The sequence below is a fragment of the Ranitomeya variabilis genome, chromosome 8, assembly GCF_051348905.1.
Source record: "Ranitomeya variabilis isolate aRanVar5 chromosome 8, aRanVar5.hap1, whole genome shotgun sequence".
In the NCBI taxonomy this organism is placed as follows: domain Eukaryota; kingdom Metazoa; phylum Chordata; class Amphibia; order Anura; family Dendrobatidae; genus Ranitomeya; species Ranitomeya variabilis.
This window is the reverse complement of record NC_135239.1, coordinates 84,830,906-84,849,613: the sequence shown is the minus strand read 5'-3', so window position 1 is coordinate 84,849,613 and position 18,708 is coordinate 84,830,906. Positions and strand designations below refer to the sequence as shown.

The following is an 18,708-nucleotide window of genomic DNA, read 5'->3' as shown; positions in this document are numbered from 1 at the left end:
CAATCTGTAACTATTTTGTTTGTGTGCCTTAAGTAAAACCTATTTCAAATGAACCCTGTTGCATCTGTGTCTATAGATCTGCCATTCTGTTATACCAACGCAAACCAATTCAGATAAGTTTATTTTCAGTCTATGAAATTTCTAAAACAATCAAGTGAATATTTCTTTACAGACATTTATCAGTGAGATCTTATACAAAAGAATATGTTATTAAAAACAGTTATACAACTGGTGGCATTTGACTTTAAGTAGTTTTATATTATAAAACCGATTACCTTGCTCAATTAGTGGAAAGTCATCTGGAAAATTGCTGAAATATCAAGAATATTGGTTAACACGCTTTTAAACATGAAAATGTATAAAGAAAAACAAGAAGAAAAATACTGCCAATTTTTTTAAAAGTGAAGCAGTACTTAGTATAATGAAAAATTGGACTCCATGCAGCCCAACATATTTTCCAGACATTATTATTACCGTATGTACTCAAGTATAAGCCAAACCGAGTTTAAGCCGAGGCACCTAATTTTGCCACGGAAAACTGAGTAAGCTTATTGACTCGAGTATAAGCCCGGTATGCATTGTCCCATCATCCCTGTCCTGCTATGCACGGGTCCCCCGTCCATTCCTGGTATGTGTGGCTTCCCCTGTTGTATGTATGGCTTACCCTGGTCCCATAATTGTATGCATGGCTTCCCCGGTCCTGTCCCATCCTACTCACCCTCCTCGCACCATCGCGGCATCTCCATTGTCCCGGCCCGGCAGCTCTTCCTGTGCTGAGCGGGCACGTGGTACCACTCATTAAGGTAATGAATATATGCGCTCCACGCCTATGGGAGTGGAGACGCGTGAACATTCATTACCTTAATGAGCGTTACCAAGTGACCGCTCAGCACAGGAAGAGCCGCCAGCGCCGAGACCATCGGAGATGCATCGACGGAACGAGGAGGGTGAGTATGATGTCTTCACAGCCACCAACTCCTGCCGCTGCTCGGCCGCTCCCCCTCCCCCGCCGGCTTCCTGGATAATGACTCGTGTATAAGCTGAGGGGGCATTTTCAGCACAAAAAAATGTGCTAAAAATCTCTGCTTATACACAAGTATATACAGTATTTGACAAGCAAATCTATACCAGCATCATTTTAAAGCAAACCCGTACTATTCTGCTGACTAGGCTCATCTGGCTGTTCAGTGTTCAAATGAAAGACAAAGAGGTGAATCATCCACCATATACAAAAGCAAAAACGGAACACAGGTGTAGACAGATATGCTTTTGCTGCAACGTTTTGCCAATATAATGCCTTTGTCAAGCCAAATCTGTTATGAAATATATATAAAAAAAACAATAGAAATTAACAAACACAGAAAAAATATATTAACAAACACAGAAAAAATGCAAGAAACTTGCTGGAAATAACTGAGAAGAAGTAGCTAAAAACACCTAAAAATACACTCCAAGTGTATTTTTTGGATATCGGCCGATCCAATCCGATACCGATACCTTTGCATATCGGAAGGTATCGCTCAACACTAGTCCTTAGTCTATTAGTCTTTCTACATTTGTGTATATACATATATACATATTTCCATGGATTAGTCGTTATTGTACTTTGTATCAGTTCTACTTTGTGGTACTTTATATGATATCCATGCGTATCTTACTATAATGTTCATATCCTGCATTGAGACTAGCACTTGGAGTGTATTTTTAGGTGTTTTTAGCTACTTCTTCTCAGTTATTTCCAGCAAGTTTCTTGCATTTTTTCTGTGTTTGTTAATATACTGTATTTTTTCTGTGTTTGTTAATTTCTATTGTTTTTTAATATATATTTCATAACAGATTTGGCTTGACAAAGGCATTATATTGCCGAAATGTTGCAGCAGAAGCATATCTGTCTACACCTGTGTTCCGTTTTTGCTTTTGTATATGGTGGATGATTCACCTCTTTGTCTTTCATTTAAACACTGAACAATAAATTGTTCTTATTGAGTGCCGAAGGTTCTTGTTTCAGTCTTCTTGGATTTTTTCCTTCAGAGCACCAAATTCCATTTTCAGTGAGCACCCCCTATATCCCAAATACAGTATGTGGATTGCAGTCATATTGGATGGCTGCAAACTTTTCATGTCAGTCTAGACAATCACTTTTACTTTAAACAGGTGGCAGATAATGTGCCAATCTAAATGAAAAGGGGCGTCTTACTACAGCTACTGTAGGTTAATTTTAAGACACCAGTTCTAATCAATCCTCCCTGTGGGTTTTTGCTCCTCAATAAGGTACAGATCTGTAAAGATCACTGTTAGTGAGTAGAAGTTAAAAATGTTCCATGATCACATGAAACACAGATGCATGCCTCCTTTCTCCCTGTAACTGTATCGCGGTGATTGACCATACTCTAGTCTACTATCCAACCGTCTGAAGGACCGCTTAAGGACTGAGTTATCACAGTAATACTGGATTGTAAATTTAATTACGCAAAGCTTAATATTAATTTAGAGTGCCAGATATTTCTCTACTTTTGGGTGAAGAAGTGGGGTCCTGTTTGGACACCACAACGAGAAGGAATGTTGAAGTCCCTTTACTAAGTCTGTTTAATAAATTAATGGTGATAACGATGATGGCACATAGCACAGCTATAGATTCACATACAGACTTGATTTGTGTCTGAATGGTATGTACACCTCTTTGACTATTTTTTTTATGCATTTTAATATATAGCAGTAACAGTAAATCAACTTTGCACATAAACTCTTTTCTCAATTTGTGCATACTGTGCTTATACACACCAGAAGTGCAGTCTAATAGCTGTCTTTTCTAAGTCCCTTCCATCCCTCCTATCCTTCTGTCACTCTTATACCTCCTGCAGAATAACAAGATTGCACAATTGTATTTCATTATTGTTGGTGGCATGATAGAAACGATGACTGACAAAACCAAATAACATGAAAAAGGCCCAAACTATAAAGGGATAGAGGGTGGCAATGTTTTGGGTAGATATATAAATTATAATAAGGGTTATCTCCCTAATATTGTCTGAAGAGGGTTCTGGTGCCTGAGGAAGTCAAAAGTCCTTCTGCCACAAAGCATAAATGGTCCATAGTAGGTGAGGGTTCCAGTTAGAAATATATTGAAAGTACATGATGAATTATACCAAACTGTGTGTATGATTATAAAATAAGTTTCCACATTACCATGAAGATCTTTTCTGCAGTTTGTAGATTTTATACATAACAAGGATCAGGGCCAGGCAAGTGATAATTATGAAAAAAGCCAAGAATCCAATGAGGGCTTTATCGTTATCTGTAAGATGCAAAATAAACAATGAAAAAATGCTGAAGGTTGTAAATTAGTAAAATACCATATTTTTTGGATTATAAGACGCACCTGACCATACGACGCACACCAAATTCTCAGAAGGAAAATGAGGAAAAACAATTAATGCGTCAAATAGGGGTTCAATTCACTTGTACTGTGTGATGCTATACATGTCTAGTCGCAATGTGGCCAGAAGTATGCAAATTGCATAATTGGGGTAATGTGACCACCCGCTCTTGCTGCTGGCATCAGATAATGCTGATAGCGTGAAATGAGCACTCTGTAATGTAAGGCTACTTTCACACTTCCGTCTTTTGTTCACCGTCACAATCCGTCGTTATGGGCAAAAAACGGATCCTGCAAATGTGCTTGTAGGATGCGTTTTTTGCCCATAGACTTGTATAAGCGACGGATCACGACGGATGGGCACACGTCGCATCTGTCGTGCGATGGATGCATCGTGTTTTGGCGGACACAACGCACAAAAAAGTTCTATGTAACTTTTTTTGTGTGACGTGTCCGCCATTTCCGACCGCACATGCGCTGCCGTAACTCCACCCCCTCTTCCCCGCTCATCACAATGGGCAGCGGATGCGTTGTAAAACTGCATCTGCTGCCCACGTTGTGCTAAATTTAGCACAACGTCCGTCGGTACGTCGGGCCGACAGTTTGCGACGGCCCCATACAGACGGAAATGTGAAAATAGCCTTAGGATTCAGAAGTCTTTAGTCACACAGAGTGAAAGCAGACTTTCATCCCAACCCTGGATAACCCCTCTAGTTTGTCAAATGAAATGAAAATAATTCTACCTTTAACCTTCTGATCTGTATTTTATGTTCTATTGGGAATAAAATATTAATATAAGAGATTTCCATATCATTGCATTCTGGTTTTCTTTACATTTTATACAGTGTCCAACTTTTTTTGAATTGGGGCTGCCCTTTGATGAAGTAGATATAGTTTGCTTACAAATACAAATACCAACAGCAGTGTAGGACTCAGGGACGATAAGTACAGCATAGCTTGCTATTTTACAAATCACTGAGCCTGTGGGAAAAAGGAAGCTGACAGTGGACAACCCCATTAACCCCCTTCTGACATCAGGTGTAACGTTACGCCAATGTCGGACTCCCTCCCTTTGATGTGGGCTCCGGCGGTGAGCCCACACTTCTCCCTCTATATGTCAGCTGTTTTGAACAGCTTACATGTGCCCCAAAAAGCTGCAAGTGGAATCACAATCCACCCGTGGCTATTAACCCATTAAATGCTGCTGCCAAACTTTGACAGCAGCATTTAACAAGCATTTCCGGCAATCGTGCCGGAAATCCGCCCATCTGTGACCCCCGTTGCGTGATCGCGGGTCACCAATGGGTTAGCATGACAACCAGAGTTATCCTGGAGACTTCTATGATTGTCACTGCCAGCTTGCTATGAGCACCACCGGGTGGTCGATGCTCATAGCAAGTGAGTAATTGGGCTACATACAGGCGATCTGATCATCGCCTTTGTGTAGCAGAGATGATCGGGTTATGGCAGCTTCTAGTCTCCCATGGAGACTAATGAAGCATGCCAAAATTGAAAAAAAAGTTTTTAAAGATATAAAATAATAAAAAATATATAAAAGGTCAAATCACTCCGCTTTTGCCCCATTCAAAATAAAACAATTTAAAAAAAAATCAAACATACACATTTTGGTATCGCCATGTTCAGAATCGCCCGGTCTATCAATAAAAAACAGGATTAACCTGATCGTTAAACAGCGTAGCAAGAAAAAATTCCAAGAGCCAGAATTATGTTTTTTTGGTTGCCATGACATAGCATTAAAATGTGATAACGAGCGATCAAAAGATCATATCTGCACCAAAACAGTATCATTAAAAATGTCAGCTTGGTGCACAAAAAATAAGCTCTCACCCAACCCAAGATCAAGAAAAATGGAAATGCTGCGGGTATTGGAAAGTGGCTCAATTTTTTTTTTAAACAAAGTTCGGATTTTTTTTTACCACTTAGATAAAAAAGAACCTAGACATGTTTGGTGTCTATGAAATCATAGTGACCTGGAGAATCATAATGGAAGATCAGTTCTAGCATTTAGTGAACCTAGCAAAAAAGCCAAACAAAAAAACAATTGTGGGATTGCACTTTTTTTGCAATGTTACCACACTTGGAATTCTTTTCCCATTTTCGAGTGCACAATATGGTAAAACCAATGGTGTATTTCAAAAGTACTACTCAAAAAACAAGCCCTCACATGGCCATTTTGACCGTGGCTCTGTGTGCATGTGGCCTTAGTTGTGGCTCTGGGAAGAAGGGGAGCAAAAAATGAAACTGCAAAGCCAAAATTGCCTCTGGTCGTTAAGGGGTTAAGGGTCTGGATTGGCTTTTGGTTTTGAATCATTGTGATGTCTGGTTTGGGGTCTAAATAAATTTTAGAATGCAGTCTGATATATTAAGGGATCAGGGGACTAAATTAATTTTGGGGGTCACTTCTGATGTCTTTCACTCAGGCTTGAGGTCAAAATAAATTTTGAAGTCCAGTATTAAATCTGAATTTTGTGGGGTTCTATTGTGGGGTTAGCATATATTTTGGGTTCTAGTCTATTCTTTGAGAGCACAAATATGACACAGTACATATTTTTTTCTATTGCATCGCTGGAGTGGTGCAACTGATGTATGTTCCCTCACCCCAGTAATATACTTACCAGCTGATGTTTTCTTCTGTTCTTGGCACTGCTCTGGGTGGTCGTGTGCAGTTAGTGACCTGCCGGATCACTCCAGTGTTTGCTGGGTGAGCCGGAAGTCACAAGTAAACATGAGTCTATGAGAGCCAGAACGAGGTCCTCATAGACTAACCCTGAGAGCTTGTGACCTTTACCTGTGACTTCCAGGCAGTCAGAAGTTGCAGTCACAACATGGTGGCATGAGACTGGAGAGGCACTGGGAAGAACTTAAGACGGCAGCCAAGTCTAATACTAGAGGCAGGGAACATATATTAGATGCACCACTTCAGTGCTGCAATAAAACAAAAAAGGGTGGAGTGGTGCTTTACCAATGACATAATCAAGTGTCTGGATGATGAACCTCACTTTTGCATGGAGATGGTATCTGCTCTGGAGAGCAAAAGGCATTCAAAATGTTGCTATTTGTCCCAGTAATTTCTAGGTATACCTCTGTATAGACAACTGTCCTAGTAGCCAACATATTATAAGTGTTAAAAAGAGCATTCAGCCCCACTGGAATGCCAAAGGTTGCTATACAGTGCTGCAGAATAGTGCAAGGGTTCATCACTGTGTAAAGGTAAAGAATACATGTAATATAGAATTTTGCCGTTAGGCTAAGTTCACACTTGCGTACTGGGGCTTTGCAGACAGCTGCGTACGTCTTCTGTGAAGCTCTGCCCACTTCAAACTTCTTCCATTTTGGGTCCGCCTACTTCTGCATGCGTCCTGCGTACCTATCTTTAACATTGGGTACGCAGGACATGCGGATATATGCGGATGTATGCGGGTGCATTCTTTTGACGCGCCCGCTGACCACACGGGGACTTAACAAGTTGCGTTCCCGTGCGGTTGGCGGGCACGTCAAAACGACGCATCCGCATACATCCGCATGTTCTGCGTACCCAATCTTAAAGATATATATGCAGGATACATGCAGAAGTATGCGGAAGTAGGCGGGGCTTAACGGAGGAAGTATGTAGCCCTCCGCAGAGCCCACGAATGCTAATGTGAACCCGGTCTTATGCCTTTATTTTAAAAATCACAGCAAAATAGATTTACTTATCATTTGGGTGGAAAAATGTTTTATTGTTTATCAGCTTTGACCTACAATCCAAGAATGTAAAAGTTGTAGTGACAGATTCCAGTGATGCAAATATCACTTCTGATTTGAACTGACTTTCAATCTCCTGCTATAAGTCCACAAATGGTCTGCGGTTTGCATTGTGACATGTCCCCTGGACACCTAAGCTTAGATATTACCATAGAGGACTGTTAAATGCTACATTAATTTGCAAAGCAAACACAATTTGTGTCATTACTGAAAAAGAGTGGAAGTGAGTCCAGGGATAATAATTAGAACATTATCCCAGCATTTACTCATATCCAGATACATACACCATCCACACATAAGGCTACTTTCACACTAGCGTCGGTACAGGGCCGTCGCGCTGCGTCGGCCCGACGTACCGACGCATACTGTGCAAGCGCCGCACAACGGGGGCAGCGGATGCTGTTTTTCCACGCATCCGCTGCCCCATTGTGAGGTGCGGGGAGGTGGGAGCGGAGTTCTGGCCGCACATGCGCGATCGGAAATGGCGGACTGTCGGCACAAAAAACGTTACATGTAATGTTTTTTGCTGCCGGCGGTCCGCCACAACACGACGCAACCGTCGCACGACGGTTGTGACGTGTGTCAATACGTCGCAATGCGTCGCTAATGTTAGTCTATGGGGAAAAAACGCATCCTGCAGCCGACTTTGCAGGATGCGTTTTTTCGCAAAAACGACGCATTGCGACGTATGCAAAAAAACGCTAGTGTGAAAGTAGCCTAATAGTCATTTAGGGAGATTTCAGATAGTGAAAGGTTCTCTCTTCAGACACTGATTCTTCAATGTACTTACACCTTGTTGTTATTTCCTTTATTTCAGGCGGTCCGACATATTTTTTATTATTATAGTAGATCTGCAAAGTAAATGCAAAATGTAAGTTTTCACAACTGATTTGATTCTGTGTAACAAGATTCTATAAATGAATAAAGAAAGGTGTGGCCTGATTAAGTTTGGTTCTTTTCCGAGGCAAAAGATCATAAAGTCACAATGGCATACAAAAAGGAACGATATACATTTGTAGATCAGCGTAAAGATATGAATTACAATTGCCTGTAATCCTCCAGCCATGTGCACACGTTGAGTATTTTGTCAGTTTTTTACCTCAGTATTTTTAAGCCAAATCCAAGCAAGGAACAATCAGAGGAAAAGTATAATAGAAACACATACAACTATTCGGCAATTTTCACCCACTCCTGGTCTTGCCTTACCAATACTGAGGTAAAAAACTGACCAAATACTGAATGTGCGCACGTGGCCTTAAGCTTCAGAAGACAAGTTCTTTTACTCTTTATTTTCCAATATCTGACCAATATTCCCTAAGTAAAGCTTCATGCACATGGCCATGTTAATGTTCAGAGGACAGTATAAGGTTTGCTCCTCCCACCAAGCTTGTAGAGCATAAAGAACTTGTTGCTGCCAATCCCCTTATCTTACTTGCTAATATGGACAACAATTCTTCTGCAAGTTAACATTACCCATGGAGAAGTTTCGTGTCACATGATTTTGGCCTCTTTCTTTCATAAGCCCCATAAACAACCACTTGTAAGCGTTAGGCCTCATCCATACATCAGTTTTTCATGTATGAATGCGATCCATTTTTTTCACGGATAGCACTTGTACCTATGACTGTCTATGTGGCTGCTCACATATTAAATTCTTTCCTCGTACAGTGTTGTCCATGCAAAATCATAGAGACATATGCGATATTGTTCCAAGTGTCAGATCAAAAGTAGCAGTGCAAGTATATGGGTCAGTGAAATCTGGATGCCATCCTAGTGCTGTCTGTTTTTCACTGACAGATAAATAGGAGAAGGTGGAGAAACTTTGTTTTGTTTTCTCATAAGTCAAAGAAATCAGTTGAAACTCTGACCAACGTCTGAGGAAAATCTGATAAAAATCCAATGGAAGTCACTGAACAAGATCAATTTTTATCAGACATAAAAAAAACCTGACGTCTGACTGAGGCGTTCCATGTACCCATTCCCACCCACCTGCTAAGTAAGCGACTTGTGTGAACCAAGCTTCATGATATCGCTCGTGTTCTTTTCAAAAGAAGGGTTCAATAATCACTCAGATCCACTATTAATACATACAGTATCCATCGGGTCCTTGATGTACACTTAGGCCCTCAATGAGAGCGATAAATGCCGTGTAACATTCTTACTGTATGTTTCACCTATATTAACAATTTTTTACCAATGTGGATTAATATGTTGAGCAAATAACCTGCTATTAGGTAAGGCAATCTTTTTATTCACATTTTCAATGGTAAAATATTTTTTCTTACCGTAAATGAATATGTTGTCAGGAAGGACAGATCTTTTCTAAGAAAGTGGCAAATCGCATTTTCAGCCTTTTGGACATTATTTACTAAAAGTACAAATACTCCTTTTTCTCCATTAATTTGAGCAGGTTCTCTACATTCAACTTTCACTTCATTATTTGCTAGTCCAACTTTTACAACCATACCCTCAACTTTAGTTGGTACTGGAATGCAAACATAAAAGAGATTTATATAGACACAAAATCAATATATCAGAGAGCACAATGATGACAGAAATATAATATCCATATTTGGGTCTATTTGGGTATGGGTATCCACCCATAGGGGTGGAGCCGCATATTCATCCCTGTAATGAGCGGTACCATGTGACCGCTCACACAGGACAAGCTGCGGCGCTGAGAGGAGGCTTTGCGGGAGCTGGGTGAGTATTTTAGTGCAAGCGGGCGGGCGCACAGGGGGTGGGAGGTGGGAGGTGACCAGGAACTTTATTTTAAACACACACAAAAAAAAAACTTGATTTTTAATTCTTTCTCTCCAGCGAACGCTGCTGGGGAGAAGGAATGAATGCCGGCTTCAGCATCTAAAGCAGGGGACAGTGCTTAAATCTAGCGCTGTCTCCTGCACGGTCCGTGTGGTTCTCAGTCAGTACACGGGCGGCACATGGCTGCCGCCCGTGTACCACACTGATGTGCTGCACGTGTGCCACACGGACACACGGACACGGATAACTCCGGTAACGATTTTTCCGGTACCAGAATTATTTGTACGTGTGAGACCGGCCTCAGGCAAATTTGTGTAACCCACTTCCACTGTTTGGAAGCTTGCTGACAATTCACACTGTACACAGGAAGCTGCCAATCAGGGTGTGGATGGGGTTATATACGGCCCAGAAGTCTTAGCTCTGCTAAATATACATCAAACAAAACAAGAAAACTATCAAAAGTAGGTGATACTGGAATCAGGCTTTCTGTCTCTAAATTATGCCGCTCCCAGAATCCATAGTAATAACCTGCCAACAGATTCCAGTTAAAGAAGAAGGATTACTGTCTAGGCAGAAACAAGGTGCCATTACTTTTTTATGGAGAACAGAGGGTACATTATTATTTTCGTTGCGCACACAGGGGCCATTATTATTGTCTAGAAGACACATAGGATGCACTATTAACCTAAGGGAGCAAAAAGAGGCACTATTACTGTGTGCGAACAGAAAAAAGGTTTTACTACTATTCATGACAAATTAGATACACTATAAGGCTATTTTCACATGCAGCGCTTTGCATCATTTTTTGCTGTTTTTTTATTCAAATTAAAAGCTGTTTTTTACAGAAAATAGCAAAAGATATTAGATTTCGGAAATCTCATGCAGACATTTGCATTTTTTTTTGTAACTAAATTGGAAAACTGCAGCCTTTTTTAAATTTGTAGCATGTCACTTCTTTCACATCACTTTCGGTAACTAAATCTAACTTTATTAAACATGTACTGTAGAGAAAGTGCACATGTAATCTACACCCCAAACACAGTGCAAAAGATGGAACAAAAACACAGCTAAAACATTGTTAAAGATGCCGAAAAAATGCAGCAAAGTGGGTACTTTGTACACAGCACTTTTACTGCAGGGAGAGCAGGTTTTGGTTGCAGAAAAAAACACAGCAAAAACGCTACATGTGAACATAGCCTTACCGATTGAGACACACAATATCACGCTACGGATATGTTCATGTACAGATTTTTTTATACATGAAAATGGTATTATTGCCAGAAATTTACAGCTGAAGTTTCACATTTTCTTTGTGTTTTTGTTGGATTTTCTATTAATTTGCTGCTAAACTATTTTGATCTCAGTGGGGAAAAACTGCAGTAAAATGCTCAGTAATAGTTTGGTGGCAAAATTTAGTCGCTCTGTATTATTATTGGTAATATTTGTGCAGTGTGTTTTGTTCTGTAGTAGTATTATTTATTCACCATATGGTGGTAATGGTAGAGGTCAAGGCGTGGCGATATTATTTGGTCCTAGTATAGTGATATTAGTAGTAGTAGTGGTTAGTGTAGTGTATTTTGTTTTATAACAGTATGTGGGTAAGATTTAGTCCGGGCATATCAGCAGCAGTGTCATATGATAACTTTATATGCAGAGAATTTTATTTTAAGTAATGGGGATCTTTTTTAAAAAAAAAAAAAATTTCAGGGCATCTCAATTTATTCAATATTGAGTATGAGCACCACATGCAGAAATACACATACTGTACTAATAGCCTTTCCTGCTATCTATGAGATTATTAATGGTTATTTGAGGAATGTTCGGGTATTCGGAATTTAGTTGAGGACCCAAATTATCAAGCTCTGCTGCTGGCAGCTCCTTTTGCAATGAGCTCAATGGAAGACAAGCCCAGAGATGTTGCAAGCTATGGTTGCACGCTTAGACAGTACAGGCTGCTCAAAGTATCACAAGCAACATGTGGCCTGGAGTGATCTCCATCCCCACATCATGTGTCATTATGTTTAATTATTTTGTTATCCTTAAACTTTTTATTGACTCTGTATGAATAAATGTATGAAATTATCATCCCTATTCATGGGTTGCATGTCATTGTTATAGGTTTAATTATCCCCCCAGGTCATACAACCATACTATTATATTCATTTATATATAATATTATATACCTTGTTACCACTACCAACCACCCCTGATGAAGCATTCATGAAACGCGCGTTGGGCATGTTTGGCAGATGAGCCCCTTTGATCTTGACTGCCAGGATGCACACTATTATATTCTTGTACTGACTGCATCTTTACTTTAATTCAATTTTCCCCTGGCATGCCAATCTTATTTCCACTGTGCATATGTCATTAAGAATGGATTATGTTTTATCTTTTCTACTGTGATTATGACCTTTAGGGTTTTTTTCCCCCTTTGGCTCACCTACTCACGGGAAGACTAGGTGTGAAAGAGCAAATAACCCGGGCCCCTGCGATTTCCCTCAGACTAGGGAAACCCTGACTGACCCTCTACCTGGAGTTTACACTGATGGTGTGCATGTCCAGGCCTCCACCCTCTCCCTGACTCCTGTTTCAACCCTAGGCTGAAAACACACCCCTCCACCCAGAGAAGTGATAATACACCAATACCCTCAGTAAGCACAGACAAGGATAACGAAAAATATACACCACGCCGCAGACACTCAGGAATACACTATAAATGCACAGGGCAAAATAAATACAAATATAGGAAGGAGTAAATAAATCTGTATTTTGCACCCACGCTCAACAGGCACTGTTTTACTTTCCTCCTGACAGAGGACAGTTTTGCTCCCAGCAAATCTTCCTCCAAGGAGACCTCCGTCCATGGCCTACTGGATACCTCGAGAGGAAGTAGTGTGCCAGCAGAAAGGGAGCGGGGCGTCTTAGCCCTAGCGCACGTGGTACATGCTGACACGTATGAAACCACGTCCTGTCGGATTTTGGGCCACCAAAACCGACGCGACACCAACTCCAAAGTACCCCTAACTCCTGGGTGACCAGCCAAGACAGCATCATGATGCTCAGCCAATATCTTACGGCGAAGATGGAGCAGTACAAATGATTTGTTAATGGGAAGTTCTGGTGGTACTTCCTCCTGAGCCTCGGCCCCCTCCACCCAGAGAAGTGATAATACACCAATACCCTCAGTAAATACAGACAAGGATAACGGAAAATATACACCACACCGCAGACACTCAGGAATACACTATAAATGCACAGGGCAAAATAAATACAAATATAGGAAGGAGTAAATAAGACAAAGGGAAATACACCACCAGCAATGATATTCCAACTACTAGCTCACCACTCCAGACCGAGATAACCAAGCAAGACAGAAGCTATAATCGGCGACGCCCAATGTTCAGCAGAACTATTTAAAGGCAATGGGCGTGGCCCAACTTCCAATCCGAGCACCAGCCAGATTAACCCCGGACCAGCTAGATAAAATCTAGCCAACGCCACTGAGCGCATAGTGGACAAAAGCGGAATTACCGCTGTCTGTCGGACGCCCTAGTGAGAACAGCGTCCGACATGACAGTACCCTGCCTTCTACGAGGGACCCCAGGGCCCTCAAGACTTATAGGACCCGGCTTGTCCGGATGGCGGCCCATAACCACGCCAGTGTACCAGGTACTGTAACATGCGGCACACCACTCGAGAGTCAACCACCTTGGAGGCTTCAAACACTAAACTGCCATTCACCAAGACTGGAGGAGGCATCGCCGCAGCGTCCACAGAACCCACGACCTTTTTTAACAACGATCTGTGGAACACGTTGTGGATCTTATAAACTGTAGGGAGCTCCAACTGGTAGGCAACCGGATTAATGATGGCGGCGACCCTAAATGGACCAATAAACCTAGGACCCCATTTAAGGGATGGAATTTTGAGTCCTATGTTTTTTGCGGACAACCACACCCAGTCACTTACACTCAGGTCCGGACCTGCCACACGTCTACTGTCAGCCACACATCTGTATTTTGCACCCACGCTCAACAGGCACTGTTTTACTTTCCTCCTGACAGAGGACAGTTTTGCTCCCAACAAATCCTCCTCCAAGGAGACCTCCGTCCATGGCCTACTGGATACCTCAAGAGGAAGTAGTGTGCCAGCAGAAATGGAGCGGGGCGTCTTAGCCCTAGCGCACGTGGTACATGCTGACACGTATGAAACCACGTCCTGTCGGATTTTGGGCCACCAAAACCGACGTGACACCAACTCCAAAGTACCCCTAACTCCTGGGTGACCAGCCAAGACAGCATCATGATGCTCAGCCAATATCTTACGGCGAAGATGGAGCAGTACAAACGATTTGTTAATGGGAAGTTCTGGTGGTACTTCCTCCTGAGCCTCGGCCCCCTCCACCCAGAGAAGTGATAATACACCAATACCCTCAGTAAGCACAGACAAGGATAAAGGAAAATATACACCACGCCGCAGACACTCAGGAATACACTATAATGCACAGGGCAAAATAAATACAAATATAGGAAGGAGTAAATAAGACAAAGGGAAATACACCACCAGCAATGATATTCCAACTACTAGCTCACCACTCCAGACCGAGATAACCAAGCAAGACAGAAGCTATAATCGGCGATGCCCAATGTTCAGCAGAACTATTTAAAGGCAGTGGGCGGGACCCAACTACCAATCCGAGCACCAGCCAGATTAACCCCGGACCAGCTACATAAAATCTAGCCGACGCCACTAAGCGCATAGTGGACAAAAGCGTAATTACCGCTGTCTGTCGGACGCCCTAGTGAGAACAGCGTCCGACATGACACCTACCAACACCTGTCAATTATGTCCTCTGTGTTGAGAAGATTACAATTCTTATTTTATTTTTTCTATTATTGTTTTTTTCACAATAAAAGTTATTTATTATTTTGATTACCTGTTCCCTGTCCTGCACTTCATGATTATTCATCTCCGCTTTATGCTAGTGCTATTTGGGACTCACTACCCCTCTCTGAGTTATGGGTCAGTGCATACAGTACTGTACATGCAGCACAAAAATCTGATTAAAGCAATAGGTTATTTCCTGTTGGTAACTCTCCTTTAAAATATATCATCTGAATGACTGAATTAGTTCCATATAACTTGACAACATTATATAGCTAGCAGAAGTCATGGTCCTCATGCAAAGCTTTGTATGGCCGGGAAAGTGATGCCAGTGCTGATTGGGCACCGGAGTCACGAGACAAAACAACCTCACATGAGCCGTGGAAAAGCGAGTGCTGACACCTCTGGAACGGCGCCGCCATGGGGGTGAACATAGGTGTTTTAATATAAAAAGGGACAAACATTCAGATTGAGAAAGGGTTGTTCTATTAGGGGACAACCCTTTTATAACTATTTAACCCTTGGCTTTTTTTTTATGAAAACAGCAACATTTTGGTGTTAAGGCCCATTTTTTTTTTTCATTATTTTCTCTTGATAATGATCCAATTTCTTCTTTGCTCCAAATCCTACAAATAGTCCTAACGTATTGTCCACTACAATGACCATCCTATACACATTAAATTCACAAAGGCCTAACCTGCTGATATCGATGGGCTCACTTAACAGTCTAATATTTATGGAGGCTTCTTTTCTCTCCTCCAACAGATGATGTTGGAAGAGATAAGGATCCATCATGTCTGATTTTGGACTGTTTATCCTTTTGCTTTTTGTGAGATAAGCTGCTATCTGAGGAGTCTGGCCATCGATCTCTCACAGAGAGCACATCCTGTGTATGTGTGTATGGAAGAGTCAGGAGAGATGTCTGTCGGTCCAATGATTGGCCAAACCATCCCTTATGCCATCTATTGTGTATGAGTGGCTTTCTATTTACAGTTCGATCTCTACTGATCAGCTGTTTGCAGCCCTAGTGGCAGACCCATGTAAACTGTACGGAGTCAGAAGAGCACAGCTCTGCGCTGAATTTCAATAGAAAATTTACCTAATGCAAAAAAATACTAATGAGGGAAATATTACAGCACTAAAGAAATGTTAAAACAAAAATGGAATGTAAACTTACCTCCTGCTTCTGTTTGTACTATTATTGAGACAGGTGTACCCTGATATTCTAGATTGATATTATTTCCATACAATTCATTTTCTGATCCATTATTATATGCTGTGACAGTAATAGTATAGTTTGTGTAAGGGAGAAGATTCCGAAACGTTGCAAACGGGTGTAAAGAATCTGAAATACAAAGATGAAATAATACAGATTATTGTAAAATTTCAACAACTAAAGTTAAAAAAATGTATAAATAAAGTTATAAAGTAATTTCTTATCCAATATTTAAAATAAATGATATTATATTTGCAACTCAGATTTACAACATGTTGTCCAACATCATTGTATTTTCTTTTATTGTGCAAACAGTTAAACGGTATTGTTAACATAATTATCAATATTTCTCACTCCTGACAACTTTGAAATTCCACTACCTTTCCAACATGCGTTTTTGAGGAGCATGAATGAGTACAACACAAAGGTTCATGCACAGTATTAAAGGGGTTAGACACCTTATCTTTATTTCACAGATATGTTGGGGACATGATTTTGTGGAACCTGCTAATATTGAAGTATTTCAACAAGTTACATAAGCCAGCGTGTAATTCTGTTTTATTTTTTGTCCTTCCTATAACAGTCCCAGTATGTTTGGTGGCAAGGACAGCTCAACACATTATACTACTATGTTTGCTGTCAGAAATTCCAGAAACCTTCACAGAAAGAGAAAAACAGGAGAATTATCAGACTCAGACACTTGTAAATTGCAGGCAAGGTAATAAAACTTTGATAGTTGCTGTCTTTATCTTCATATTAACCACATGAAATTGATCATGGTTTATAGGGAATCTGTCAGCAGGTTTTTGTTATGTAATCTGAAGACAGCACGCTGTAGGGGTTAAAACACAGATTTCAGTGATGCCTCACTTATCAAGCTCTGAGATTTTGTTTGCTTGCAACAATTGTTTTAGTACCAGTAGCTTATCATTGCTGGCGCACAGCAGACATGTCTCCTGGTCCAGCAATGCCCCCTTCTGTGATAGGCACCTTACAGTCTACAGGCATTGTATAACAGAGCCTGATGTGGGTGGAATTACCGTATATACTCAAGTATAAGCCGACCCGAGTATAAGCCGAGACCCCTAATTTTGCAACAAAAAACTGGGAAAACTTAATGACTCGAGTATAAGCCTAGGGTGGAAAATGCAGCAACTACCGGTAAATGTCAAAAAAAAAAATAGAGACCAATAAAAGTAAAATTAATTGAGACATCAGTAGGTTGTGTTTTTGAATACCCATATTAAATCAGGAGTCCCATATAATGCTCCATACAGTTCATGATGGCCCCATAAGATACTCCATGCAAAATATGCCCCATATAATGCTCCATAAAATTTATGATAGGTCCCATAAGATGCTCCATATTAAAATATGCCCCATATAATGCTGCACAAATGCTGATTATGGCCCTATAAGATGATGCTCCATATAAATATGTGCCACATATAATGCTCCATACAGTTCATTATGGCCCCATAAGATGCTCCATATAAAAATGTGCCACAGATAATGCTCCATGCAGTTCATCATGGCCCCATAAGATGCTCCATAAAATAATTTGCCACATATAATGCTCCATACAGTTCATTATGGCCCCATAGATGCTCCATATAATACTGCTGCAATAAAAAAAAGACATATTCACCTCTCGTCGCTGCCCGCTGCTCCTCAGCGTCCCGTCTCTCCGCAGTGACTGTTCAGGCAGAGGGCGGCACGCACACTAATATATCATCGCGCCCTCTGACCTGAACAGTCACTGCAGAGGACGCGGAAAACAGGACGGCGGTGGAACGAGGAAAGGTGAATATGAAATACTCACCTGCTCCCGGTGCGGTCCCTGGCAGCTTCTCCTGGACAGATGGCCTCCAGCGCTGGAAGCTTCTTCCTCTGTTCAGCAGTCACGTGGTACCACTCATTACAGGAATGAATATGCGGCTCCACCCCTATGGGAGTGAAGTCCATATTCATTACGTTAATGAGCGGTACCATGTGACCGCTGAACAGGGGTAAAAACTGCCAGTGCCGGAGACCATGGGACATGCAGCGACTGCTCCAGGAGCGCCAGGGGCAGGTGAGTATGTGACCGTCATCGCTCCCCCTCACCCGCCGACCCTCCTGCCGACCATGACTCCAGTATAAGCCGAGAGGGGCACTTTCAGCCCATTTTTGGGGGCTGTAAATCTCAGCTTATACTTGAGTATATACAGTAGTTTCCTTAGCTCTGCTGTAATGCAAAATGTAAAAGCTCTGATTGTGTCAAAACTGCTGCCCCAGTAAACTACGTGATACATCGTTGGATTCAGCTTCTCTTTGCCTACATAAGGCTGCTCTCAGATAAGGTAGCAAAAACCTGCTGACAGATTCCCTTTTACTGCTTTGCTGCCATGTTTGTAAAGTCTAAAAATCTAAACCAAACTCAGCCTGAGGTCATGTGTGATGAAATGTGTAAATTGGGGCATCTAATTTAGGAGATTCATGCAAAGCGGATCACAAACTGTTCAAATTCAGATAGCTTCTACTAATTTGACACAAATTTGATTTGCATCAAATTAACTCCTTTATCTCTACTTGTTTCTAACCAAAACTGCTCCAAAAACTTCAATTGCTTGTTAGAATTTTTGAGGCATAAATTTAGTCTTTATTGTGAGCAGACTTTCAAACAAACAAATTGAAATAATATGAGAAGACTTCGGGTTGA

The 18,708-nt window shown here is 41.2% G+C and overlaps 1 protein-coding gene across 3 annotated transcripts in view; it reads right to left on the bottom strand.

Moving 5' to 3' along the window:
- Positions 1-18,708, bottom strand: part of PTPRC (protein tyrosine phosphatase receptor type C) — a 210,470-nt gene that overhangs the window by 36,382 nt on the left and 155,380 nt on the right. For all 3 annotated transcript variants that reach the window (XM_077277741.1, XM_077277742.1, XM_077277744.1), the window contains 5 exons: positions 15,969-16,136; positions 9,427-9,626; positions 7,932-7,992; positions 3,187-3,295; positions 276-310 (listed from right to left, as the gene is read on the bottom strand). In XM_077277741.1, the coding sequence (XP_077133856.1) occupies positions 276-310; positions 3,187-3,295; positions 7,932-7,992; positions 9,427-9,626; positions 15,969-16,136 (573 nt within the window). The remainder of the gene's footprint in view (positions 1-275; positions 311-3,186; positions 3,296-7,931; positions 7,993-9,426; positions 9,627-15,968; positions 16,137-18,708) is intronic.